General features: G+C 42.5%; 2 protein-coding genes across 2 annotated transcripts in view; one reads left to right on the top strand and one right to left on the bottom strand.

Moving 5' to 3' along the window:
- Nucleotides 1–594: 594 nt before the first annotated feature.
- Nucleotides 595–4,000, bottom strand: LOC311127441 (neuropeptide FF receptor 1-like; the record flags this gene model as incomplete). Its single annotated transcript, XM_084159281.1, has 3 exons — nt 595–1,426; nt 1,907–2,006; nt 3,694–4,000. The coding sequence occupies 3 exons, from the start codon at nt 3,998–4,000 to the stop codon at nt 595–597; spliced, it is 1,239 nt and encodes a 412-aa protein (XP_084015407.1).
- A 7,670-nt stretch (nt 4,001–11,670) lies between these two features.
- LOC311128303 (anthrax toxin receptor 1-like) overlaps nt 11,671–27,267 on the top strand; it is a 57,658-nt gene continuing 42,061 nt past the window's right edge. Inside the window, exons 1-2 of the mRNA XM_084160393.1 lie at nt 11,671–11,748; nt 11,843–12,018. Coding sequence (XP_084016519.1) covers nt 11,864–12,018 — 155 coding nt within the window. The 5' untranslated portion in view covers nt 11,671–11,748; nt 11,843–11,863. The remainder of the gene's footprint in view (nt 11,749–11,842; nt 12,019–27,267) is intronic.

Raw genomic sequence — 27,267 nt, 5'->3', positions numbered from 1 at the left:
AGGTTAGGGATGAGGTTAAGGTTATGGTAAAGATGTTGTGATGAATACAAATGTATTGTATTAGATTTAGTGCTGGCTAAATTATCATTTAATCGTGTAACCAACAATTATGGGCAAAACTTTTTTTTTTTACATGAAGTGGGTCATGTTGGTAATCATTTTACGAGCAGAACGGCACATGTCAAATTTGTTATTATTTTTTTGTTCCTAATTTTTTGTTCCTGATGCTTTTTGTTCCTATCAGATGTATTTCAGACACCTCAAACCATACTTCATTTGTATTTATTTTTGGAATATGTTTTGCCATGTATGAATGTGGTATTCAATGTGTTTCTATGGGCTAATAGCAGTAAGGCCAAATTCAATGTTTCATCAAATAATTTGTAAATATGTTTTCTATACCTACAGGGGTCCTACAATTCAGAATCAAATAGCTAAATGATCCATGGTATGACCATCTTAAAACAATTACATACATTAGCTTAGTAGAACCCCCCCCCATAATTGTTGTCAATTATGAACAAAAAAAATGACAATTTGCATGACAATAAATCGTTGCCCAAAATTCCATAATCGTCATAACCCTAATTACAGTCACTCCACCCAGGCACCAATCACCCTGTTGGAAGCAACATTCCTGTCATCCAGGAGGATTTCATTGGTTCCATGTGGGATAATCTTAGGAGTGCCCCTGGAGCTGTGGCCTTTCTTCCCACCAGAGGACTCAGGGTTATCATTGAATACTCTGTTAGGGGGCGGGAAGTTAAAGCGTGTATTAACCACCACTGTTGTTGTTATTGTTGGTTGTGAACAGGACCTGCAGGCCACTGCAGCCTGGAATCCCCTGCGGAAGTTCTCATTGAAAAAGCCATAGATGATGGGGTTAATCCCGCTGTTAAAGAAGGCCAGCCAGTGGGCCACTGGGAACAGGTAGCTGCTGAGGAAGTTAATCTGCTGTGTGTCCAGATCCCTGTAGTCAGTCAGCAGCATTAGCGTCCACAGAGGTAGCCATGACACCATGAAGAGCACAGCCACCATGATCAGCATCTTGATCACTTTAGCCCTGCGTTGGGAGTGGACCCTCCGCACTTTTCCCAGCCTCACCTGCCTTAGGTTGATAGAGAGCTTGGCAGCGATGCAGCCATACATGATGCTGATGATGCCCAGGGGGGCCAGGTACACGTGAACGAAGATGACCATGGTGTAGACCCGACGCATCTCGGGTCGAGGCCAGTTCTCGAAGCAGACGAAGACAGGGTAGGTCTGGTTGTCCTGGACCATGTAGGTGTCCTCCAGGTGTATAACGGTCAGGTTGGCGGCCGAGGGGCAGATGACAGCAAATGCCAGCACCCATATGAAAAGGATGGTGAGAAGAGCAGTCACAGGCCTCGTCCGATGTCTAAAGGGGTACACAATACCTGTGAACCTGAGAAGGGGGGGGGGGGGGGGGTTAGGTAGAGAGAGAGAGAGATAGAGAGAGAGAGAGAGAGAGAGAGAGAGAAAGAGAGAGAGAAAGAGAGAGAGAGACATCACCCTTCCGATGGCACCAAGGGTATTGTGAATATTATTAATTGATTACTATCACAAAATGCAATATAGTCCCTGAATTATTTAAGCAGTTATATATTTCTCTGTCAACCATTACTTGACTCCCTATTATTTTCCAGTCCTTTGCCATTCTTTACCATCACTGAGATGGTAATAGACCATTATTTTGGTCACCATTATGTTGATGCCATTCTTTACCATCACTAAGGCTGCCCAATAACAAAACGCTGAATATGATGAAAGAGGACTCTTTACAAATGTATGGCTTGACAATTACAGCAATTGTTGACAAGATTACAAATAGATGTGGGACCAGGCTAGTGTGGTCCATCACACTAGCCCACTGGTGGTGTATTACCTGTCAACAGCTATGGCCACCAGAGTGAAGACTGATGCTGACACTGACATCCCCTGGACCAGGTTGCTCATGGTGCATGTGATCTGGCCAAATGGCCATCCTGAAAAGACAGAGTCCATTACACACAAGCAGTAGCCTGGTTGCCAGTCTGTTACTGCTCTCCCTCGCCAACTCTTTAAAGAATTGCCATGCCAAACACGTTTGGCTTAAGAATGACAGCAATGGAGTTAGCACGAGCAGATCTGGGACCAGGCTACACATGCATAGCTGGCAGGGATTATTAATCACCTTTACTGCAGTGGGCTAAATCAGGGTCACACAGAGTGTTTCTTGGTAGTCTTAAACAAATCTACTTTGAAACTAAATTAAACACCTCACACACATGATTATGGGCTTAAAAAAAGAAGACACCTGTCAGATGTAGAGTTGAAATGTATTCAATTTTGATTTTGCATCCCAATATTACACTTTATATACATCACAGAAGACTGAAAAAGATCAAAACTGTTTGACATAGAAACACCGGATTTTCGCAGTTAAAAAAAAAAAGTTTATTAATGATTAAATTATGAAATATATTAAGAAACATTCAACCCATGTAGCCACTAGGTCATTTGACTGCAGGAAAGGGCTACTAATTATTAATACCTTATATTATTAGTCACAGATATGCTACACCAAATGTCTTAATTTTAATTAATCTGGCTTTTATTAAATGTGTGGATATACACTGAGTATACCAAACATTAGGAACACCTTCCTAATATTGAGTTGCAACCCCCTTTTTCTCTCAGAACAGCCTTGATTCATCGGGGCATGGACTCTACAAGGTGTGGAAAGCGTTCCACAGGGATGCTGGCCCATGTTGACTCCAATGCTTCCCACAGGTGTGTCAAGCTGGCTGGATGTGCTTTGGGTGGTGGACCCTTCTTGATACACACAGGAAACTGTTGAGTGTGAAAACCCCATCAGCATTGCAGTTCTTGATACAAACTGGTGCGCCTGGTACCTACTACCATACCCCGTTTCAAAGGCACTTACATTTTTTGTCTTGACCGTTCACCGTCTGAATGGCACACATACACAATCCATGTCTCAATTGTCTCAAGGCTTAAAAATCCTTCTTTAACCTGTCTCCTCCCCTTCATCTACACTGATTGAAGTGGATTTAACAAGTGACATAAACAAGCGATCACAGAGTTCATCTGGATTCACCTCGTCAGTCTATGTCATGGAAAGAGCAGATGTTAATAATGTTTTGTACACTCAGTATATGTACACCTCACTTTCATACAGTAAGACAAAAGAAGGACACTATATTTCAGAAATATGACTTGTTGTTTCACTGTGTATTTTTAGGTTTTCTTAATGTTTTGTATACTCAGTGTAAATATATATAAGGGCGCAAAGGGCTGAAAAGGTGTGAAAACGCATACATGTCATAGATATTCACTTTTTGATTCATATCAACACCAAGTTGATTGAAATTCAGCGTTTTCACTCCACTCCAGAGTGAAACCTTTGATAAAGCCACAGAAGTCCCATTTGAATCAAAATACAAGCACTATTACAATATTACACTAAATGCCCAAGAGGTTAAGAAAATGTTAAATCAAAGCCAAATGGGAATTTAACTGGCTGGATTTAATGATGCAGACAAAAGGACTGCAGGAAAGTTCTGAACACTCATTCCCAAAGCGACAAATTGATGCACCAGTAATAACTATAATTTGTCATGACAAGCGTCCCAATAATGAGTCCAGGCTATAATAAGCAAAACTCCCCACCTGATATCAGGTTGTCAATCAAAGTCGTCGGAACGCAGAACACTCCAATGAGCAGGTCACTGACGGCCAAGTTGAGGATGAATAGGTTAGTGACGGAGCGCATGTTGCGGTTCCGGAGGACCACCAGGGAGACCAGTACATTCCCCCCGACACAGAGCAGGAGAACCACCACATAGCACAGGATGTAGCTGACGGACATGCCGGTGGAGTGCAGGTAATAAGGCATGTAGGTGCGGTTGGCGCTGTCCATAGCGACGCTGTGCATGTTGCTGTTCACAGCAGTTACATTCAGTGAGGCAATCTCCATTTTCACAAGTCCCCTTCCAAGTGGAATCACATTAGAAAAATGAGTTATAGTCTACATTTTGCCGTTAAAAACTTTGCAGATACAGACAGATTTCTTTAAAGGAAATAATAGAAAAAGAAAACGATCAGACCTCAAATACTATTGAAGGTATTGGAAAGGCATTTGGAAGTAAGTATTTAGATATTTTTTATTTGAAAAGACAAGTAGTTGAATATTGGAATGTATTTGGAAATACTCAAATACACTGACTCAAATACACTCCCATGCATTTAAACCAGGTATTGAAAATAGTACTTGAAATAAGTATTTGATAGTAGGCTATTTATAGGAAACTATTTGAAAATACACAGAAAAATAAGTATTTAAATAACAAATAATCAAATACACATGTATTTGAACCCAGTTCTGAAAACGATAAAGCCATACACAACAACATTCCCTCAACAACAAAAAATGTCATAACCATAGTCATTCAGGAAAGGTTGACATTTGGACAAATCCACTCCATCATGATTTATTTATCCATCATACGTAAAAATGTATGCAGACATGACTGTAAGTCGCTTTGGATAAAAGCGTCTGCTAAATGGCATATTATTATATTATACATTATATTATTATTATTGTCATTATTTTTTACTATAACTTTATCAAATGGCACTTATATTCTTACTGAAGCAATTGCTTTACTGTAAGAAATTAAAGTATAAACTCAGTGAGAATGGTGAGTGAAATTCATACGACTGAGAAGACCAAAGTTGCCATTTCATAGAAATCTGCAGGATGACTATTATCAGAGAGAGACTTACCTTTGGAAGAGCTCCACAATAGTTATTTTTTGTTCCAGTCTTGTCTGTGCAGCAGGTACGCTCTACTGTGCCTCGTAATGACTGTGGTCTGTCTCTAGACACACATCAGCATCACTCATACTTTACAATGATTAGGCTACTGTACCACATGATAGTGCAACCAATAAATGCAGCCTATACTCCAGGATGAAACAAATAATAATAAACGTAATTTCATGCTTTCCATTTGATTTATAGTAAGCCTACAGAACAATTTCTTGAAATAGCCTAATCTATTTCCCCCACCACTATAAGACTGTTGCCTATTCATTATCCTGAATAATGACACATCAATAAGTGAATTTGGCACTTCCAGATCTGTCTATTGACATGTAAAGCGAGTGTAAGCTACTGTATGTATGATGATATACAAGGAGAGTTATAAGGAGAGTCCCAAGAGACTTCGAAATCAACGAATAACATAGTAGTTAGAAGATGTGACTGTACAGTATAGGTACCAGCAGTGGTGTAAAGTACTTAAGTATAAATACTTTAAAGTACTACTTAAAGTAGTTTTTGGGGGTATCTGTACTTTACTATTCATATTTTTGACAACTTTTACTTTGACTTGGACTGTCTACCAGTGGACATCTAAGAGGGTGGCATAATCCTGTTCTATTTAAATTACTTGTTTGGTCTCTCACTTATTGGTGGTGTCCCCTTTTAGGGGCAGAGTCAAGGAAGGTCCAATCACACAATGTCTGTCGTAGACAGACAGGAGCAACGGCCAATAGTGGACCACTCCACTTCCCATATATGGGCCCATAGTTCACTCCTATCTTCACTTCTTGTATCTCTCTTACGGATTCGATCGACTTGGACATCTGCTTTCCTGCTAACCTGTTCACAGGTGGACCGTCAAGGACTCCACCGAATGTAAGAAAGTAACTTCTCATTGAGCTCACAATGAAGAAAACTTTTCAGTCTGTAGATCCTGGCTAGCTCTCGCCCACTTAGCTAACTACTTTGTGGTGCCTATTCCCATCTAGGTGGAAAGATAAACCTTTTGACAGCTACGAAGAACGCACATTCTCTTCCGCTAACAACATCCTTTCTATAGCTAGGCTACAAAAGTGAACACTAGCTAGCTAACAACAGTCTACTAGCTACACGGTTACAGCGTCGAAAAGCACACACATAGCCTGGGTGTCCATACTCCACCTATGGCAAATTCTAGGCTCAAACGTTGGGTACGACAGGCTGCCGCCCCACGCTCATCTTCCTCCCAGCTTTCGGGTGAACAGGCAACTCAACAATCCCTACTTGCCCGTACCGAGCACAACTGGGCTGAGGTTATGGACATTCTCCCCCCGGATATGCGGTTTGACAACCTAGCATTAGGGAAAGATGACTTGGTCATAGACGAGGATGAAGACGATATCCTGCGTCTCTTCCATGGAGAAGAGGAGGTGGAGGAGGAACTCCCAGCTCCCACCCCCAGACCCAACAGCGCACAGGGCGGGGATGGCCCTTCTGCTCCTGGGTACGGGCTCGTTGATGTGTGCAAACGGGCTGCAACCAAGCTCAAAATTGACTGGCCTGCTCCGTTGGAGGCCAGAACACTGAGAGGGACAGGTTAGAGGGAAAGAGGCTTCCGTCCCATACCACCCCGGGAAAATAACGTATACCAGCCATACCAGCCTGCTTGTTGTAGGCCAAATACAACTGGGAAAAGCCCATATAGGGCAAAGCCCTAGCCAGGGACACTGCTGCCATGGAATTGCACGATATGGAGGATCTGGGGTACTTCCAGCTTCCAGTCGTAGAACGCTCTCTGGACAGGCACCTCAACCCAGAACACCATGCCTCTGCTCTCTCTGCTCTGACTCTCCCTGAGAAGATGGAACGGTTTTCTGCCTCCATCGACCAGAAGGCGTATGTATGTGCAGCACGCTCTGTTGGAGCATTGAACGTTACCGTTCTACTGATGGCATATCAGGGCGAGCTACTGGAAGAGATGGGTAACGTCCTTGACTAGAACGAGCCAAACGCACTACTCTGGGAAGATATCTGTGTCGTCTCAGACCTCAACCTCCTCGCCTCCAGGGGAGCTATCCAAGGCTGTGGATGCGTCATGAGTGGTGGGGGAGAGAGCCCTGTGGCTGAACCTGTCCAGCCTCACAGAGAAGGAGAAGGCAGACTTCCTAGATGCTCCCATTGAGCCAAAGGAACCGTTTGGCCCCACTGTTGCTACTATGCGGCAGAGTGTGGAACTGCACAGAGCAGAAGGAGAGACTTTCAACTTCTGCCTGCCCGCCAACCCGGATCCCGTCTGGGCACAACTTCCACAATCATGAGCCAGTGTGCCTACTCAGCAGGAAGAGTTCAGTACCAGCGGCCCAGCAGACTGTTAACCCACAAGTAGGCATTCAGAACAGAGGTCCCATATTGGACCTACGGGTCCTCAACAGCTATCTGAAAAAGTTCACAATTCCTCAAGACGATTGGTTCACCACAGTCGTTCTACAAAATGCATATTTTGACATAAGCATTTTGCCAGCACACAGGAGATTTCTCAGGTTCGCCTTCCAGGACACTACCTACAAATATCTTGTTGTCCCGTTCGGACTATCACTAGCCCCAAGAACATTCAGCAAATGTGTGGAAGTGGCTCTGACAACCATGAGGTCCAGGGGGCTCAGAATCTCTGTAGATGACTACCTGATCTGTGCTCATACACGAGAGCAGGCAGTAAGAGACAGCTATCCAAACCCACGACACAGAGCTTGGGTTCAGGATAAATCATATAGAGAGCTGTTTGTTGCCCACACTGAACATAGAATATCTGGGTATCAGAATAAATAATATTTCCTTCTTGGCCACCCTTTCAGAAGGGCGAGTCCTTTCATTCTGCCAGTGCCTCACCCTGTTCCAAACTTCTCCAAAGGCCAAAGACTCTCTCCTAGGGATAGTAGCTATGAGGAAGTCGGTGACTGACGACAGACGCAGTTTACGAAGGCAGAGTTGCGAATGGACTATGGCCCACACAACTCCACCTCACTCACAAAAACTACCTTGAATTGCTTAGGGTGCTTTTAACCGTAAAGCAATTTCTGCCTGAATTGTCATGTCCTGACCAGAACAGAAAATACAATACAATGGCATACATCAACTGCCAGGGTGGCACCCGATCTCTGCGCCTGCACAAACTAGCCCACAAACTACTGTTGTAGAGCAGCGCACATCTCCTATCATTACGCACAACCCATGTCCCAGGCGTAATGAATACAGGAGCGGACTTGTTGTCCAGGGAGAATACCCTATACGGGGAGTGGGCACTCCATCCCCAGATAGTGGCCAAAATATGGGAGAATTACAGACAGGCTTCCGTAGATCTCTTTGCATCGCGCAAAAACGCACACTGTCTGCTCTTTTCACTAACAGGCAACAATGCGCCACTAGGGGTAAATGCGTTGGCACACCAATGGCAAAGGGTGCAGCTTTAAGTGTTCCTCCCTCTCAGTTTAATTCTCGCCACTCTCTTCAGGGTGAGAGAACAACAGTTGTCTCTCATCCTCTGTGGCCAGGACGGCTATGGTTAGCAGAGATTACCTCTCTCCTATACGATCAGCCCAGGCAGCTACCGTTATGCAGATACCTACTGACCCAAGCGAACTGAGAGATTTTCCATCCCCATCCAGAGATGGTGGCACTTTGAGCCAGGGCTGTGAGAGGATGAATCTTATTGCGATAGGTCTACTGCTGAAAGTTGTGGAAACTATCAAAAGCGCTAGGGTCCCTGCCACTCGCTCACTATATGATAATGATTGGTGTGTGTTTGAAAGATGGTGCGATCAAAAACAAATCATTCCTTTTCTTTGTTCTGTCTCAGAGGTACTCTGCTTTCTGCAGGACCTTTTAGACAAGGGGAAAGCCTTTTTACACTCCGGAGGGCCTGAGGGCTTAATCCACCAGAGGTATGGCTACATCATGGGCATTGTTCAAAGGCATCTCTGTTCAAGAGATCTGTAATGTGGCATGTTGGGGTATTTGCCATACCTTTATGAGGTTCTACCGACTGGCCGTCACTGTGCCCTCATTAGCGCGGGTTGATCCTGTCTAGACTTGGCTTTGGTGAGTATATGAGCACTACGGGAGTTGGCTATATCCCCATAAGTGAGAGACCGAACGAGTAATTGAAATATAACTTAAGGTTACTTAACGTAACCCTGGTTATATGATATTATGAGTGAAGTCTCTCACTGCGTTACCCTTCACGCTTTGCGTTACCCTTCACGCTTTGCGTAAGGAAGACGAACATGTACTTAGAAGTGAAGATAGGAGCGGACTACGGCCCCTTATATGGGAAGTGGAGTGGTCCACTAAAGGCCGTTGCTCCTGTCTGTATACGACAGACATTGAGTGATTGGATCATCCTTGACTCCGCCCCTAAAAGGGGTCGGTGCCCATAAGTGAGAGACATCACTCATAACATCATAGAACCAGGGTTACGTGAAGTAACCTTAAGTTATTTTCACACATTCACAAATACAACATGTTCTCCCTACAAAAAAGAACCATGCTTTAGATGTGTGGATCTCTGTTACAGTACACAAAGCATATGAAAAGAGAGGCTCAAACCTCTCTTGATTGAATCTGTTTTTTTTTGGGTGCCGGTACAGATTACCCAGGTTTAAGACTGCTAGAACTGATTGCCCGAAGGCCATAGCTGCAGTAAATATAACCTGGCTGCTGTTGAGCTTGTATTTTTCACAACAGCATATTTGCACTTCTCATCATATAGTAACCTACTTGGATTTATTCCTTATGCATTTTAGTTGGAATATATGGTTTTATGTTATGTTGTATGTTTTTATATGTCTTTGTATGCTGCACTCAAATTTCCTTTCAGGGACAATAAAGATATACAGAACTGGAAAAAAAAGACAATGGTCAGTATGACTCATGATGTGATTTGGAATGCTGGTATTCATCAACCTCTGGATTTATTGGTCATCATGTTAAAACTGCTAAGCAAACTGCTAAACATTCTGGTCCCAGATCTGTTTGTGCTCTTGCCAACTACATTGCTGTCTATGGAAGCTCGTTCCCACCACCCAAAAAATGAAATCTGACTACGAGTTATGAGATAGTAAGTCATAATTATGAAATAGTAAGTCATTATTATGAGATAGTAAGTCGTTATTATGAGGTATGTAAGTCATAATAATGAGATGCTAAGTCATAATTTTGAGATAGTAAGTCATTATTATAAGATATGTAAGTCATAATAATGAGATACTAAGTCATAATAATGAGATACTAAGTCATAATTATGAGATAGTAAGTCATTATTATGAGATATGTTTAGGCGATCTGTATTACATGAATTCAATGTGCACTTTGCATCAGGCCCTCCTCAACTTTCAAGGATAACCTTATCCTGATCTCCAAAAGTATTGGGACAGTGACATTTTTTAAATTATTATTTTGGTTCTGTAGTCCAGCATTTTGGATTTGAAATGATACAATGACTATGGGGTTAAAGTGCAGACTGTCAGCTTTTCATCCATATTGGGTGAATCGTTTAGCGATTACAGCACTTTATGTACATGGTCCTCACATTTGAGGGGACCAAAGGTATTGGGACAACTTCACTTATATATGTATAAAAGTAGTAAAAGTTAAGTATTTGGTCCCATATTCATCGCATGCAATGACTACATCAAGTTTGTGACTCTACAAATTTGTTGGATGCGTTCGCTGTTTGTTTTAGATGTGTTTCAGATTATTTTGTGCCCAATATAAATTAATGGTAAATAATGTATTGTGTCATTTTGGAGTCACTTTTATTGTAAATAAGAATATAATATTTTTATAAACACTTCTGCATTCATGTGGATGCTACCATGATTACAGATAATCCTACATTAATCATGAATAATGATGAATGAGAAAGTACAGACGCACCAAATATCATACCCCCCCAAAAATGCTAACCTCCCCTGTTATTGTAATGGTGAGAGGTTAGCATGTCTTGGGGGTATGATGTGCTTCTGTAACCTTCTCACTCATCATTATTCACGATTCATCAGGATTATCCGTAATCATGGTAGCATCCACATTAATGTAGAAGTGTTTAGCAACATATTCTATAAATAAACAACATAATTAGCACCTTTAGGTTAGTCAATGCATATGATTAAAGGAACAATGATGTGGGAAATAAGATTCTGTTCTGATTAATGATTTATGTCTTTGAGTATGTAACAAGATAAACCTGTAATCACTACAACCTATTGGAAAACAATGACTTTTACCAATTTAGACAGACTTTGATTGATTGTGCCTGGTTTAAATTAAACTGCTGCTATTGACTAGTTCTAGTCTACGATAGATGTTTTGTTTCAAAACATGTGAAGCAACAAAGATGAAAGACATATCCACTAAAAAGTTTGCATAATTTAACATATTGTATATCAGACAGGATTTGTTACAAGTTTTTGCAATCGTAAACTTTACATAAAGTGTTTTGAAAAGTGTGCTAGAGTGGAAAGGAAAACGACTGCAAAAGACTAAAGGGGAATAATGATCACAGCAGTCATATCACACGTTCCACTAAGTGGCGCTATTGCTGAGTGAAGAAAGAAAATAAAGAAAGACAAAAGAAAGAGAGAAAGGAAAAGTATTGAGGGACAAAAGTGTATCCCCTCTGCCAGTGTGTGTGTGTGTGTGTGTGTGTGTGTGTGTGTGTGTGTGTGTGTGTGTGTGTGTGTGTGTGTGTGTGTGTGCGCTTGTTTGAGAGAGGGAGCGTGTGTGCCCTGGAACAGTTCTTCCTGATTCAGGCCAAGCAGCTCCACTTTCCCTCTCCCAGCACAGGACTTCTGCTGTGGAGATGGGACGCTGATCCAGACTGGGAATATTTCACGCCTGGAATCTTACATTTTAGAGCATTGTGAGGTAAAGGGGAACACAGGAACTACTTGAAACAATCTGAAAGGAGATTATTTGGACTTGCTTGGAATTTTTTAATGTGTTAATTTTGCCGTTGCAGCCTTCTCCTGAAGCTGGAATAATGTCTCTGTGCAGTTGCAGGCAGGCCATGCTTGCAGCAGAGATCTGCATACTGATGGCCATTCTGGTGGCAGGCACTGCAGGACAAAGCCATGACAGGAGGGAGGCAGGGTACTCCTGCTACGGGGGGTTTGACCTTTACTTCGTTTTGGACAAGTGAGTGTGCTCCTCTGTCTTCTTGCAAGCTCCCAGTCTCACCTTACCTTAGAAGCTTCCATTTATTCCCAGCAAGTCACCTACCACATGTTGGCAGTTTCTCTGCATTCTTATCATTATTACCCAGATAAATACACTGAGCAATTACATTTTTAAACAAAGGGTAGTCTAATGTTAATGTGTTGATAGCCAGATTTGCTCATCAGAACCAGAGGCCTGTCAACACAACTTGCACACATGCTGTATCGCTCCGGGGCTAATTGGAAGTATGTTACTGCGTTAGGGGGGGGGGGGGACTAAATCTGAGGAAGTAAATTTAGTTCCTCAGCTTTCCCCACCTGCTGTATGAGGCTCCATTCATTTCTACTGGAAAATAGAAAGTGGAAATTGGAAAAACTGCCCACAAAACATACAGTGCATTCGGAAAGTATTCAAACCACTTGAATTTTTCCACATTGTTACAGCCTTATTCTAAAATTGGTTACATTGTTTGTTTTTTTCTTATCAATCTACACATAATACACCATAATGACAAAGCAAAAACAGGTTTTTAGAAATTTTTGCAAAAGTTTTAAAAAATAAAACAACTGAAACATCACATTTACATAAGTATTATAGACCCTTTACTCAGTACTTTGTTGACGCACCTTTGGCAGGAATTACAGCCTTGAGTCTTCTTGGGTATGATGCTACAAGCTTGGTACACCTGTATATGCGGAGTTTCTCCCATTCTTCTCTGAAGATCCTCTCAAGCTCTGTCAGGTTGGATGGGGAGTGTTGCTGCACAGCTACTTTCAGGTCTCTCCAGAGATATTCGATCGTGTTCAAGTCCTTGCTCTGGCTGGGCCACTCAAGGACATTCAGAGACTTGTCCCGAAGCCACTTCTGCATTGTCTTGGCTGTGTGCTTAGGGTCGTTGTCCTGTTGGAAGGTGGACCTTCGCCCTAGTCTGAAGTCCTGAGCACTCTGGAGCAGGTTTTCATCAATGATCTCTCTGTACTTTGCTCCGTTCATCTTTCCCTCGATCCTGACTAGTCTCCCAGTCCCTGCCGCTGAAAACCATCCCCACAGCATGATGCTGCCACCACCATGCTTCACCGTAGGGATGTTGCCAGGTGTCCTCCAGACATGACACTTGGCATTCAGGCCAAAGAGTTAAATCTTGGTTTCATCAGATGAGAGAATCTTGTTTATCATGGTCTGAGGCCTTTAGGTGCCTTTTGGTAAACTCCAAGTGGGCTGTCATGTGCCTTTTACTGAAGAGTGGCTTCCATCTGGCCACTCTACCATAAAGGCCAGATTGGTGGAGTGCTGCAGAGATGGTTGTCCTTCTGGAAAGTTCTCCCATCTCCACAGAGGAACTATGGAGCTCTGTCAGAGTGACCATCGGGTTTTTGGTCACCTCCCTGACCAAGGCCCTTCTCCCCCGACTGCTCAGTTTGGCCGGGCGGCCAGCTCTAGGAAGAGTCTTGGTGGTTCCAAACTTCTTCCATTTAAGAATTATGGAGGCCACTGTGTTCTTGGGGACATTCAATGCTGCAGAACTTGTTTGGTACCCTTCCCCAGATCTGTGCCTCGACAAAATCCTGTCTCTGCGCTCTACGGACAATTCCTTCGACCTCATGGCTTGGTTTTTGCTCTCAAGGATGATCAATGGAAACAGAATGCACATGAGCTCAATTTCGAGTCTCATAGCAAAGGATCTGAATACTTATGTAAATGTTATATTTCAGTATTTTATTTTTTATAGATTTTTAGAAATGTCTAAAAACCTGTTTTCGCTTTGTCATTATGGGGTATTCTGTGTAGATTGATTCCATTTTAGAATCAGGCTGTAACGTAACAAAATGTGGAAAAAGGGAGGGGTCTGAATACTTTCCGAATGAACTGTATCTATAAACTTGTTGTGCTTTTACGGGCCTTAGAATTAGTTAGTGCTGTCTTATTCAATAGTCATCCACAATCTTGTGAGCAGTCACACTATTGAGGATATATGAAAGTTGCTTAGCAAACAAGATGATTTTAGAACAAAATAGCCTCACAAAACCATTAGTTTATATATTTTTTACAAGTTGTTTGGATTTATATGGTACTTACCATAAAAGTGAATAATAAAATACAATAAAAAGACTTCTCTTGAAACTGCAAAAGCAATCACATCAGTTAGGAAGTGACAAAACAATGCATTTGTACTTTAGATTTGTTTTACTACTTTACGGTTAGTCTCTCAGAGCAATTCAAATCTTTCAGATGAATAGTTCTATAGATCACATCCAGTATTTCACACACTTTAATCGTACTACAGTATGCATGTGTATGACTGTGTTCATAGAGCATGCAGGACAATGAATGGTAGGCTACTTTATGACTCCCTAGTCATTTTCCCTTTCACACTTTCATAGTGTAGTGTGCAGTGGGGAGAGCTCGTCTTTGTCTAGACCCCAACCCCCTCTCCATGTCTGTCTGGTCAGCAGAACCCTTTCACCATTAGGCCCAGATGTTCCAAAGCTCCAGAGTTTCTGGCAGCTGTGTCAGGACTGGGACTCATATCACAGTACGGCGGACGGAAAAGTGGGAGGGAAGCAACGAGAGGAAGAGAAAAAGAGATGGGAGAGAGAGATGGGTGGAGAGAGAGAAAAATATAGATTTTTATTTATCCTTTCCAATCAATGTATTCACAGACTTTCAAGCATAAACATCTTTCAAGTATTTAAACGGATCCAGAAAATATGAAGGACATTCTATAAGTATTCATAACTGCAGTATTGCTATTGTGTCAGTCTGAATCAGCCAATCACTCAAAACCTCTGGCACATCTGTAGCCTTATAGAAAAAGGCACATTGAGATCCATCCATCCATGCATGTCTCTATGCACCATACTTCTCAAGTCTAAAGTGTTCACATCTCAAAGTTGCATTGACATTACCCTATTTGACTGGTGTTTTGGAAAATGCTGGGCTCACTTTGTGCTGCACCAGTGAAAACACATACTGGTAATCATCTGAATAATGTTTCATTAATGCTGTCCAAACTACTCCCCATTTTATAAGGTTCCTGCTTTTATGCCTGAAGCGTTGCTGCACTAAAAAACATATTTCTATAAAAACGTATTACATTAGTGCACACTTTTTCTCATGAGTCTCTCTTTCTCTCCCACACACACAACTGAGCAAGTTCCTCTTTCTGCTGGTTTTGCACATAAGGGCAAAGATAATTTGTACACTGCATCTGGTCCATTCTCTTCACTCAGACTGCCTTTGATGTGATTCTGAAAAGATGCCTGATAGAAGTAAATCAAATGAAATGTGTATGACATGCATTCAAAGTAAAACCCCAGAGAGGATAAAGGATTATTCCACCACGTCTGTTGTCAAAATGAAAAAAGTAAAGGAAGTACACAATATTCTCAGAGGTGTCAGTGAAAGTGGGGGGGGAAACAATATTGACATGCTGTGTTGTTTTATCTGTAACTTTGTCATTACAGTGGTTCTCTGATGGTTTATTTCTCTCTCTATCACCCGGATATGGTATATAATTGTATATAGTTCTCTTTTTTTCTTTTTATAATATTTTTGTAGAAAATATTTTGATGCATCTGTTTCTGCTCTCTGGACAACTCCTTATGACATTAAGATGTTCTATCAACAAATATGGCTGAATAAGCAGTAAGCAGGCACTGGTAGACTTGAAGCTAACGTTATTCATGACAGGTGTATCAACATGCTTAGATAGAAGTGACTACCGCATGAGTTGAAAAGGCACAAATCTCAGAACGCAGAATATTGTGTGAACTGGCTTCTGGCCTGCTTAAAGGCCCAGAGCAGTCAAAAACTAAATTACCCTGTGTTTTATATATATTTCCACACTATGAGGTTGGAATAATACTGTGAAAATTATGATAATGCCCTCTTAGTGTAAGAGCTGTTTGAAAAGACGGCCTGAGATTTCAGCCTGTTTTGGTGAGATTGAGTTTTGGCCTGCCTGGTGACATCACAGTGCCATTGAGACCCTCTTCTTCTTCACAAACAAACTGAAAGGGTGCAAACTGCCACCTGGAGTGTGTTGTTTGAACAGGTATAAAGCCAAAGTGGGCGATTTACTGCCACCTGCAGTTATGGGAAAGGGGAAACCTAGTCAGTCAGTTGCACAACTGAATGCATTCAACCCTGAATCTGAATTTTTGCTCACTAGTATAATGAATTGGCTTATCCCTCCTGATGACCTGGATGAAATTATGTGATCTTTCCTTACCTCATAGGAAGTCCCACCCAGTTGACTACTTGACTAATGGTGAAAGTCCCCCATGCTAAAATATACTTTTTGGGCACTAGAGTTGTCTATGGTGCTGCCACAATATTTAGTGGTAGGCCTAGCGCATAAAGGCATAAATATCAATCACTCAATACACAAAAATAATTAAAGGGTTAGTTCACCCAAATTACAAAATGATATACTGGTTTCCTTACCCTGTAAGCGGTATATGGACAAGGTATGACAGCAAATGCTAACGTTCTTAGCACTTGTGGCACAAATCCAATGCACGTTTTGGTACCTATATTAGCATTTTCACGCATCATATGCAAATCATCTAGTGACTTTGTTGAGCTACACAATACATTTTAGATACTAAAGTGCAGGATGATTTGGACATAATGCATGAAAAATGTTAATATAGGTACCATGACTTGTATTGGATCAGCTAACCACATTATGGTTAGTGTTCCTCTGCCAAGGTGAGAAATAGCATCAAAGATGGTGGATAAATGAAGATGTCTTACTCAGGCAATTTCCCATTGGATTATTTACTTTTTTTATGTTCCTGTCTGTGTAAGTGGGAGTTCCCTCTCCCGCGTGAGCTCACGGTTCCTCCATAATCCCTGGCATGCCCACGCAAGAGGGAACGCCCACTTACACAGACAGGATTTTTAAAAATGGGATACTGCCCATTAACAGCTGTCTCTGGTCTACTTATCGTCTCCTCCACAATTGCCCCACCCGACCAGAAAAAAATAGCCAGTGAGATGTCTTGCTTTCTCTACCATTTCCTGCCAGTTCACGCTGGGTCCATAGCCAAAATAAAGTGTCCCAGCTGTCCCAAAAAATTTGACCCCCGACGAAAGCACTGCCTGCATCTGCAAAATGGCCACCTGCTACGCAGCGCTGTAGTAGCTCTTCCCCCCCTGGCTCACGCAGGAACGCTGCTCAATGAACAAACAAATGTTTGGAGGGCCCGAGCACTGAGTTTTATGCTAATTATCGCAATCTACACAGGAGGTGTGAATTGCAGGCAATAACCATGTCTTGCCCCGCCTTTCTGGAACCTTCCCTGTTGGGTGGCTAATGGAGCCCAGCTGAGGGTAATAAGTCAATCAAGTGTGTGATTGGCTGGACAATCAGCCCCAACAGTTGATTAGGCTGCTGCTGCGCCCATTCGAGGGAGAGGACTGGACACAGCAGCAGACAGGTTGGGGCTGAAAGAGGCTCAGTTTAAGATAATGGTTTTTATTTGTAAACATTTCTGTTGGTCAAATATGAAATAAAACCTAAGTTTGAACTGTTTACTCTGCCTCACTGACCCTCTGTACCCTGAGGCCCACTTAGCTCTGGCCTGTTGCAGTGGCTTCTACCCAGGCTCTGTCACAGTAGCTCATTTAAAAAGTACTCAGAGTAAAAGTAATTAAGTTACTTTTAAAATAAAACCATTGACCTTGATAATTAGATAATTTCACTAAGGTTACCTGAACGTTGTTACACATTATCTTTTCCATTCAATAAATCGAAAAAGAGAGGAAATATATATTGTGTTAGTTGCAACAAGGCACATCTGTATGTACAAACATGAAAGGATTTGTCAAATATACTATTAACATTTGAAAATAAATTAAACATTCAAAGCAATTCAAATGTATTGATAAACTAAAAGCAATACAAAATAAAGAGCATAAACAAATCACACATTCACACTCTTTTCCTCACTCATTCCCTCTCCCTCACTCACTCACTTTTTCCCCTCACTCACCTATACAAGGCCAAATGGGGAGTGACAGGGCACACTGGACATGCCTAAAGGATTTGATGTCAAATTAGCTCTAGAGGCAACAACAGAACCTCATGGAAATGCAAAATGAATGAGCAAACCTTTGAGACCCCTTGAAATACAAAAGGGCCTATAGATGTTGCAATAGATTGATAAACTATAGGCTACATGTACAGAGTACATTAGGTTATGTAGTGTTCCTTGAGCATGCCTTCACTTCTGTCTGAACTTGCTGTTCAGTTTCAGCAGGTGCTGATTTTCAAAGTGAATCAAGTCTATCCTGGCTCGCTTTGCAGTGAAGAGCTAAGAATACTCTTACAGGCAGCAGAGTCAGGCAGGCCTGAGTTCAGGTTGAAAGACAGCTTCTTTATGTATGGAAATGAATTAAGCAAGTCCATATTTTCTGACACACAGGCAAGGAACCCATCAAGCTCCCCTGTACCTTGTGACTTTTTTGGCGTCAGTGATAAAAATAAATAATCTTCATCAGATGAATGCTGCCTCTGTTGCTCTGTCTCATCCTCTGTCATTGTGTTCAGATGATGCTTCAGGTAGACCAAAAGTGTATAGTGGCAGGCAAATACACATTGAATATTTCTGCAAATTCTTCTTTATGCAGCAACTTAGTTCATCATATTACTGACATTACAATAGCCCAAACACAGACCTTCCATACTTGTTATTCTCAGATACTGAGACTGAAGTGAGCTTGTCAGATGTTATCTTACCTAAAAAGCTGTCTAATGTTCAGATGAGTCCATGTCTGGCTGTACCTATTGTGTAGACTCAGACAGTTAATTTAAACCAACCCATCTATTGTTCTTTCTCAATTCACACACACACAATACAATGAGAATGATGTGTAGACAAAATTTTACTTGTGAGAGACAGTGATGTTGAATGAATACATCGATCATGAAGGTTAATTCATTTCCACACACAGAGACACATACAAAGCTCACCCTCGCCCTCCATTTGGCAAATCTGACCATAACTCTATCCTCCTGATTCCTGCTTATAAGCAAAAACTAAAGCAGGAAGCACCAGTGACTCGGTTAATAAAAAAGTGGTCAGATGACGCAGATGCTAAGCTACAGGACTGTTTTGCTAGCACAGACTGGAACATGTTCCGGGATTCTTCAGACAGCATTGAGGAGTACACCACATCAGTCACTGGCTTCATCAATAAGTGCATCGATGATGTCGTCCCCACAGTGACCGTACGTACATACCCCAACCAGAAGCCATGGATTACAGGAAACATCCGCACTGAGCTAAAGGGTAGAGCTGCCGCTTTCAAGGAACGGGACTCTAACCCGGACGCTTATAAGAAATCCCGCTATGACCTCCGACGAACCATCAAACAGGCAAAGAGTCAATACAGGTCTAAGATTGAATCGTACTACACTGGCTCTGACGCTCATCGGATGTGGCAGGGCTTGAAAACTATTACAGACTACAAAGGGAAGCACAGCCGCGAGCTGCCCAGTGACACAAGCCTACCAGACGAGCTAAACCACTTCTATGCTCGCTTCGAGGCAAGCAACACTGAAGCATGCATGAGAGCACCAGCTGTTCCGGATGACTATGTGATCACGCTCTCCGTAGCCGATGTGAGTAAGACTTTTAAGCAGGTCAACATTCACAAGGCCGCAGGGCCAGACGGATTACCAGGACGTGTACTCCGAGCATGTGCTGACCAACTGGCAAGTGTCTTCACTGACATTTTCAACATGTCCCTGACTGAGTCTGTAATACCAACATGTTTCAAGCAGACCACCATAGTCCCCGTGCCCAAGGACTCTAAGATAACCTGCCTAAATGACTACCGACCCGTAGCACTGACGTCTGTAGCCATGAAGTGCTTTGAAAGGCTGGTCATGGCTCACATCAACAGCATTATCCCAGAAACCCTAGACCCACTCCAATTTGCATACCGCCCCAACAGATCCACAGATGATGCAATCTCTATTGCACTCCACACTGCCCTTTCCCACCTGGACAAGAGGAACAACTACGTGAGAATGCTATTCATTGACTACAGCTCAGCATTCAACACCATAGTGCCCTCTAAGCTCATCACTAAGCTAAGGATCCTGGGACTAAACACCTCCCTCTGCAACTGGATCCTGGACTTCCTGACGGGCCGCCCCCAGGTGGTAAGGGTAGGTAACAACACATCTGCCACACTGATCCTCAACACGGGGGCCCCTCAGGGGTGCGTGCTCAGTCCCCTCCTGTACTCTCTGTTCACCCATGACTGCATGGCCAGGCACGACTCCAACACCATCATTAAGTTTGCCGACGACACAACAGTGGTAGGCCTGATCACCGACAACGATGAGACAGCCTATAGGGAGGAGGTCAGAGATCTGGCCGTGTGGTGCCAGGACAACAACCTCTCCCTCAACGTGACCAAGACAAAGGAGATGATTGTGGACTACAGGAAAAAAAAGAGGACTGAGCACGCCCCCATTCTCATCGACGGGGCTGTAGTGGAACAGGTTGAGAGCTTCAAGTTCCTTGGTGCCCACATCACCAACGAACTATCATGGTCCAAACACACCAAGACAGTCGTGAAGAGGGCACGACAAAGCCTATTCCCCCTCAGGAGACTAAAAAGATTTGGCATGGGTCCTCAGATCCTCAAAAAATTCTACAGCTGCACCATCGAGAGCATCCTGACTGGTTGCATCACCGCCTGGTATGGCAACTGCTTGGCCTCCGACCGCAAGGCACTACAGAGGGTAGTGCGTACGGCCCAGTACATCACTGGGGCAAAGCTTCCTGCCATCCAGGACCTCTATACCAGGCGGTGTCAGAGGAAGGCCCTCAAAATTGTCAAAGACTCCAGCCACCCTAGTCATAGACTGTTCTCTCTGCTACCGCACGGCAAGCGGTACCGGAGTGCCAAGTCTAGGTCCAAAAGACTTCTCAACAGCTTCTACCCCCAAGCCATTAGACTCCTGAACAGCTAATCATGGCTACCCGGACTATTTGCACTGCCCCCCCACCCCATCCTTTTTACGCTGCTGCTACTCTGTTAATTATTTATGCATAGTCACTTTAACTCTACCCACATGTACATATTACCTCAACTACCTCAACTAGCCGGTGCCCCCGCACATTGACTCTGCAACGGTACCCCCCTGTATATATAGCCTCCCTACTGTCACTTTATTTTACTTCTGCTCTTTTTTTTCTCAACACTTTTTTTGTTGTTTTATTTTTACTTTTTTTGTTTAAAATAAATGCACTGTTGGTTAAGGGCTGTAAGTAAGCATTTCACTGTAATGTCTGCACCTGTTGTATTCGGCGCATGTGACCAATAAAATTTGATTTGATTTGATTTGATTTGATTTAATGTAATGAATGATAGGCCTACTTCAACTCTCACTGTGTAATGAACAGCTTCATAAAGGTGTTATGAATGCTTTAGTTTTGTGTTGCCATACCTCCAAAAGCACGTCATTGTCACACCTCCCTTGGAGGTCTGGAGAATTTTGTATTGCAAAAATGGTTTTAATGGTCTGCTGACTCCCAGCGGCTAGATTTTGATTGGATGTTACATTTCAAGAGCCCTCCTACACACACACGCCTGTAGAAGGGGGGCTGTGTGTTATGTGTGTCACTGATTTCTGTCCGGCAGTTGTTGCCTATGCTATTTTAAAGTGCTAGTTTTCAAGTGTGGTCGACAGTCTACGATTTATATTTATTGAAATTGAAAGTTGATTACGCTGGTAAAGTCAAACTTCACAACACGTTCTAAACTGCTCTGGTGACAAACATACTTTTTTCCTTGTCTCCATTCATCCACATGGCTGCTAGCTACCCTTTGCTATCCCTGAAAAAAGTGAAGATTGCCTATTATTTTGTTTTTGTAAGGACCCAACAAACAGAGGCAGTGGGAGAACCTATTCAAGTAAGTAAATAATTTTTTTTAAATGTAATTTTATTTATATATTATTAGCTAGCTAGCTGGCTACAGTAGGCCAATTTGTAGGCTAAGTCAACTGAGCTGCTAGCTAGCTAACTTTACACACTGTTTAGCTAGGTGAATTCAATTTCATCAGCTAGCTAACTTCCTATTAGCTAGCTATCTTGATGTAATCGTTGTAAATTAAAAACACAGTCTCCAAATGAATTTGTAGATAACAGCAATGGAAGAGGGTGAAATTGCAGCTACAGCTGTAAGTAAAGGGAGAGTGTAAGATACTGTACTGGATAGGGCAGGTACTTTTGTGGAAGGACATTATGAAAAGATTCTCTAGCAACATAATATTCAGTGCTGTCTAATTTGAGTATAATGAAGCCTGTTTCTTTGTGATATTTTCTGTCCTCAGATAAGGAAAGCCTGTTTTCAGATGAAGCGAGAGGTCCCAATGAATGTCCCAAGAGACTAAGGGTATATCCTATATCTCAAAGGTTATAGAGTGTTTTCTGAAAGTATTCAGACCCCTTGACTTTTTCCACAATTTGTTACATTGCAGCCTAATTCTAAAATGGATTAAATTGTTTTTTCCTTATCAATCTACACACAATACCCAATAATGACAAAGCAAAAACAGGTTTTTAGACATTTTAAACGGAAATATAACATTTACATAAGTATTCAGACCCTTTCCTCAGTACTTTGTTGAAGCACCTTTGGCAGCGATTACAGCCTTGAGTCTTCTTGGGTATGACGCTACAAGCTTGGCACACCTGTATTTAGGGAGTTTCTCCCATTCTTCTCTGCAGTTCCTCTCCAGCTCTGTCAGGTTGGATGGGGAGCGTCGCTGCACAGCTATTTTCAGGTCTCTCCAGAGATGTTTGATCGGGTTCAAGTCCTTGCTCTGGCTGGGCCACTCAAGGACATTCAGAGACTTGTCCCGAAGCCACTTCTGCATTGTCTTGGCTGTGTGCTTAGGGTCGTTGTCCTGTTGGAAGGTGGACCTTCGCCCTAGTCTGAAGTCCTGAGCACTCTGGAGCAGGTTTTCATCAATGATCTCTCTGTACTTTGCTCCGTTCATCATTCCCTCGATCCTGACTAGTTTCCCAGTCCCTGACGCTGAAACACATCCACGGAATGATGCTGCCACCACCATGCTTCACCGTAGGGATGGTGCCAGGTTTCCTCCAGACGTGACGCTTGGCATTCAGGCCAAAGTGTTCAATCTTGCTTTCATCAGACCAGAGAAACTTGTTTCTCATGGTCTGTCCTTTAGGTGCCTTTTGGCAAACTCGAAGCAGGCTGTCATGTGCCTTTTACTGAGGATTGGCTTCAGTCTGGCCACCCTACCACAAAGGCCTGATTGGTGGAGTGCTGCAGTGATGGTTGTCCTTCTGGAAGGTTCTCCCATCTCCACAGAGGAACTCTGGAGCTCTGTCAGAGTGACCATCGGGTTCTTGGTCACCTCCCTGACCAAGGCCCTTCTCCCCCAATTGCTCAGTTTGGCCGGGTGGCCAGCTCGCGGAGGCCACTGTGTTCTTGGGGACCTTTAATGCTGCAGAAATGTTTTGGTACCCTTGCCCAGATCTGAGCCTCAACCCAGTCATGTCTCGGATCTCTATAGACAATTCCTTCGACCTCATGGCTTGGTTTTTGCGCTGACATGCACTGTCAACTGTGGGACCTTATATAGACAGGTGTGTGCCTTTCCAAATCATGTCCAATCAATTGAATTTAACAAAGCTGGACTCCAATCAAAATAATATAATAATATGCCATTTAGCAGACGCTTTTATCCAAAGCGACTTACAGTCATGCGTGCATACATTTTTTTTTGTGTATGGGTGGTCCCGGGGATCGAACCCACTACCTTGGCGTTACAAGCGCCGTGCTCTACCAGCTGAGCTACAGAGGACCACGCTGTAGAAACATCTCAAGGATGATCAATGCAAACAGGATGCACCTGTGCTCAATTTCGAGTCTCATAGCAAAGGGTCTGAATACTTATGTAAATAAGGTATTTCTGTTCATTCTTTTTAAGAAATTTGCAAAAATGTCTAAAAACCTGTTTTTGCTTTGTCATTATGGGGTATTGTGTGTAGATTGATGAGGAAAATGTTTTATTTAATCCGTTTTAGAATAAGGCTGTAACGTAACAAAATATGTGGTCCTCTGTAGCTCAGCTGGTAGAGCACGGCGCTTGTAACGCCAAGGTAGTGGGTTCGATCCCCGGGACCACCCATACAAAAAAAATTATGCACGCATGACTGTAAGTCGCTTTGGATAAAAGCGTCTGCTAAATGGCATATTAATTTTAAAATTAATATATGGAAAATGTCAAGGAGTCTGAATACTTTCCGAATGCAAATGTGACCGACCGGCTTGATTCGGTCTTATGTAGCAACATTTGAAATGGTGTTTTTTTTACATTGGATAAAAGTAGAGACTCAGAGCTAGAAAATGGAAATCATACACTACAGTTGAGGAACAATGGGAAAGTAATTCTGCTTTGAAAGTTGATAAACTTGTATCCTCACTTTTGAGAAAATGGTCCTTGAATGTTTTGGTAAACCTACTGGAGAGCTCTTCTTTGTCTACACCCATTCAGCATCGTTCACACCCTCTTAAGCCCCACCCATCTCTTCAAATAAAATAAAATTGTATTTGTCACATACACGTGTTTAGCAGATGTTATAGCGGGTGTAGCAAAATGCTTGTGCTTCTAGCTCCGACAGTGCAGTAATATCTAACAAGTAATATCTAATAATTTCACAACATATACCCAATACACACAAAACTAGTAAGGAATGGGATTTAAGAATATATACATACAGTGGAGAAAAAAGTATTTAGTCAGCCACCAATTGTGCAAGTTCTCCCACTTAAAAAGATGAGAGAGGCCTGTAATTTTCATCATAGGTACACGTCAACTATGACAGACAAAATGAGATTTTTTTTCTCCAGATTGAGAAAAAAAATCCAGAAAATCACATTGTAGGATTTTTAATGAATTTCTTTGCAAATTATGGTGGAAATGAGTATTTGGTCACCTACAAACAAGCAAGATTTCTGGCTCTCACAGACCTGTAACTTCTTCTTTAAGAGGCTCCTCGGTCCTCCACTCGTTACCTGTATTAATGGCACCTGTTTGAACTTGTTATCAGTATAAAAGACACCTGTCCACAACCTCAAACAGTCACACTCCAAACTCCACTATGGCCAAGACCAAAGAGCTGTTAAAGGACACCAGAAACAAAATTGTAGACCTGCACCAGGCTGGGAAGACTGAATCTGCAATAGGTAAGCAGCTTGGTTTGAAGAAATCAACTGTGGGAGCAATTATTAGGAAATGGAAGACATACAAGACAACTGAAAATCTCCCTCGATCTGGGGCTCCACGCAAGATCTCACCCTGTGGGGTCAAAATGATCACAAGAACGGTGAGCAAAAATCCCAGAACCACACGGGGGGACCTAGTGAATGACCTGCAGAGAGCTGGGACCAAAGCTGGGACCAAAGTAACAAAACCTACCATCAGTAACACACTACGCCGCCAGGGACTCAAATCCTGCAGTGCCAGACGTGTCCCCCTGCTTAAGCCAGTACATGTCCAGGCCCGTCTGAAGTTTGCTAGAGTGCATTTGGATGATCCAGAAGATGATTGGGAGAATGTCATATAGTCAGATTAAACCAAAATAGAACTTTTTGGTAAAAACTCAACTCATCGTGTTTGGAGGACAAAGAAAGGGACCAGGACGACTGATCCGTGTAAAGGAAAGAATGAATGGGGCCATGTATCGTGAGATTTTGAGTGAAAACCTCCTTCCATCAGCAAGGGCATTGAAGATGAAACGTGGCTGGGTCTTTTAACATGACAATGATCCCAAACACACCGCCCGGGCAACGAAGGAGTGGCTTCGTAAGAAGCATTTCAAGGTCCTGGAGTGGCCTAGCCAGTCTCCAGATCTCAACCCCATAGAAAATCTTTGGAGGGAGTTGAAAGTCCGTGTTGCCCAGCGACAGCCCCAAAACATCACTGCTCTAGAGGAGATCTGCATGGAGGAATGGGCCAAAATACCAGCAACAGTGTGTGAAAACCTTGTGAAGACTTACAGAAAACGTTTGACCTGTGTCATTGCCAACAAAGGGTATATAACAAAGTATTGAGAAACTTTTGTTATTGACCAAATACTTATTTTCCACCATAATTTGCAAATAAATTCATAAAAAATCCTACAATGTGATTTTCTGGATTTTTTCCCCTAATTTTGTCTGTCATAGTTGACGTGTACCTATGATGAAAATTATAGGCCTCTCTCATCTTTTTAAGTGGGAGAACTTGCACAATTGGTGGCTGACTAAATACTTTTTTCCCCCACTGTATATGGACAAGCAATGACAGAGCGGCATGGACTAAGAAACAATATAATATTATAGAATAGAATGCAGTATATACAGTTGAAGTCGGAAGTTTACATCCACTTAGGTTGGAGTCATTAAAACTCGTTTTTCAACCACTCCACAAATTTCTTGTTAACAAACTATAGCTTTGGCAAGTTGGTTAGGACATCTACTTTGTGCATGACACAAGTAATTTTTCCAACAATTGTTTACAGACAGATTATGTGGTCCTCTGTAGCTCAGCTGGTAGAGCACGGCGCTTGTAACGCCAAGGTAGTGGGTTCGATCCCCGGGACCACCCATACACAAAAATGTATGCACGCATGACTGTAAGTCGCTTTGGATAAAAGCGTCTGCTAAATGGCATATTATATTATTATTATTTCACTTATAATTCACTGTATCACAATTCCAGTGGGTCAGAAGTTTACATACACTACGTTGACTGTGCCTTTAAACAGCTTGGAAAGTTCCAGAAAATAATATCATGGCTTTAGAAGCTTCTGATAGGCTAATTGACATCATTTGAGTCAATTGGAGGTGTACCTGTGGATGTATTTCAAGGCCTACCTTCAAACTCAGTGCCTCTTTGCTTGACATCATGGGAAAATCTTAAGAAATCAGCCAAGACCTCAGAAAAAAAATTGTAGACCTCCACAAGTCTGGCTCATCCTTGGGAGCAATTTCCAAACACCTGAAGGTTCCACATTAATCTGTACAAACAATAGTACGCAAGTATAAACACCATGGGACCACGCAGCCGTCATACCGCTCAGGAAGGAGACACGTTCTGTCTCCTAGAGATGAACGTACTTTGGTACGAAAAGTGCAAATCAATCCCAGAACAACAGCAAAGGACCTTGTGAAGATGTCAAGGTA

This window comes from Coregonus lavaretus, assembly GCF_964263955.1.
Source record: "Coregonus lavaretus genome assembly, chromosome: 4".
NCBI lineage: Eukaryota > Metazoa > Chordata > Actinopteri > Salmoniformes > Salmonidae > Coregonus > Coregonus lavaretus.
The sequence above is the reverse complement of the archived record's forward strand: the minus strand, read 5'-3'. Positions and strand labels throughout refer to the sequence as shown.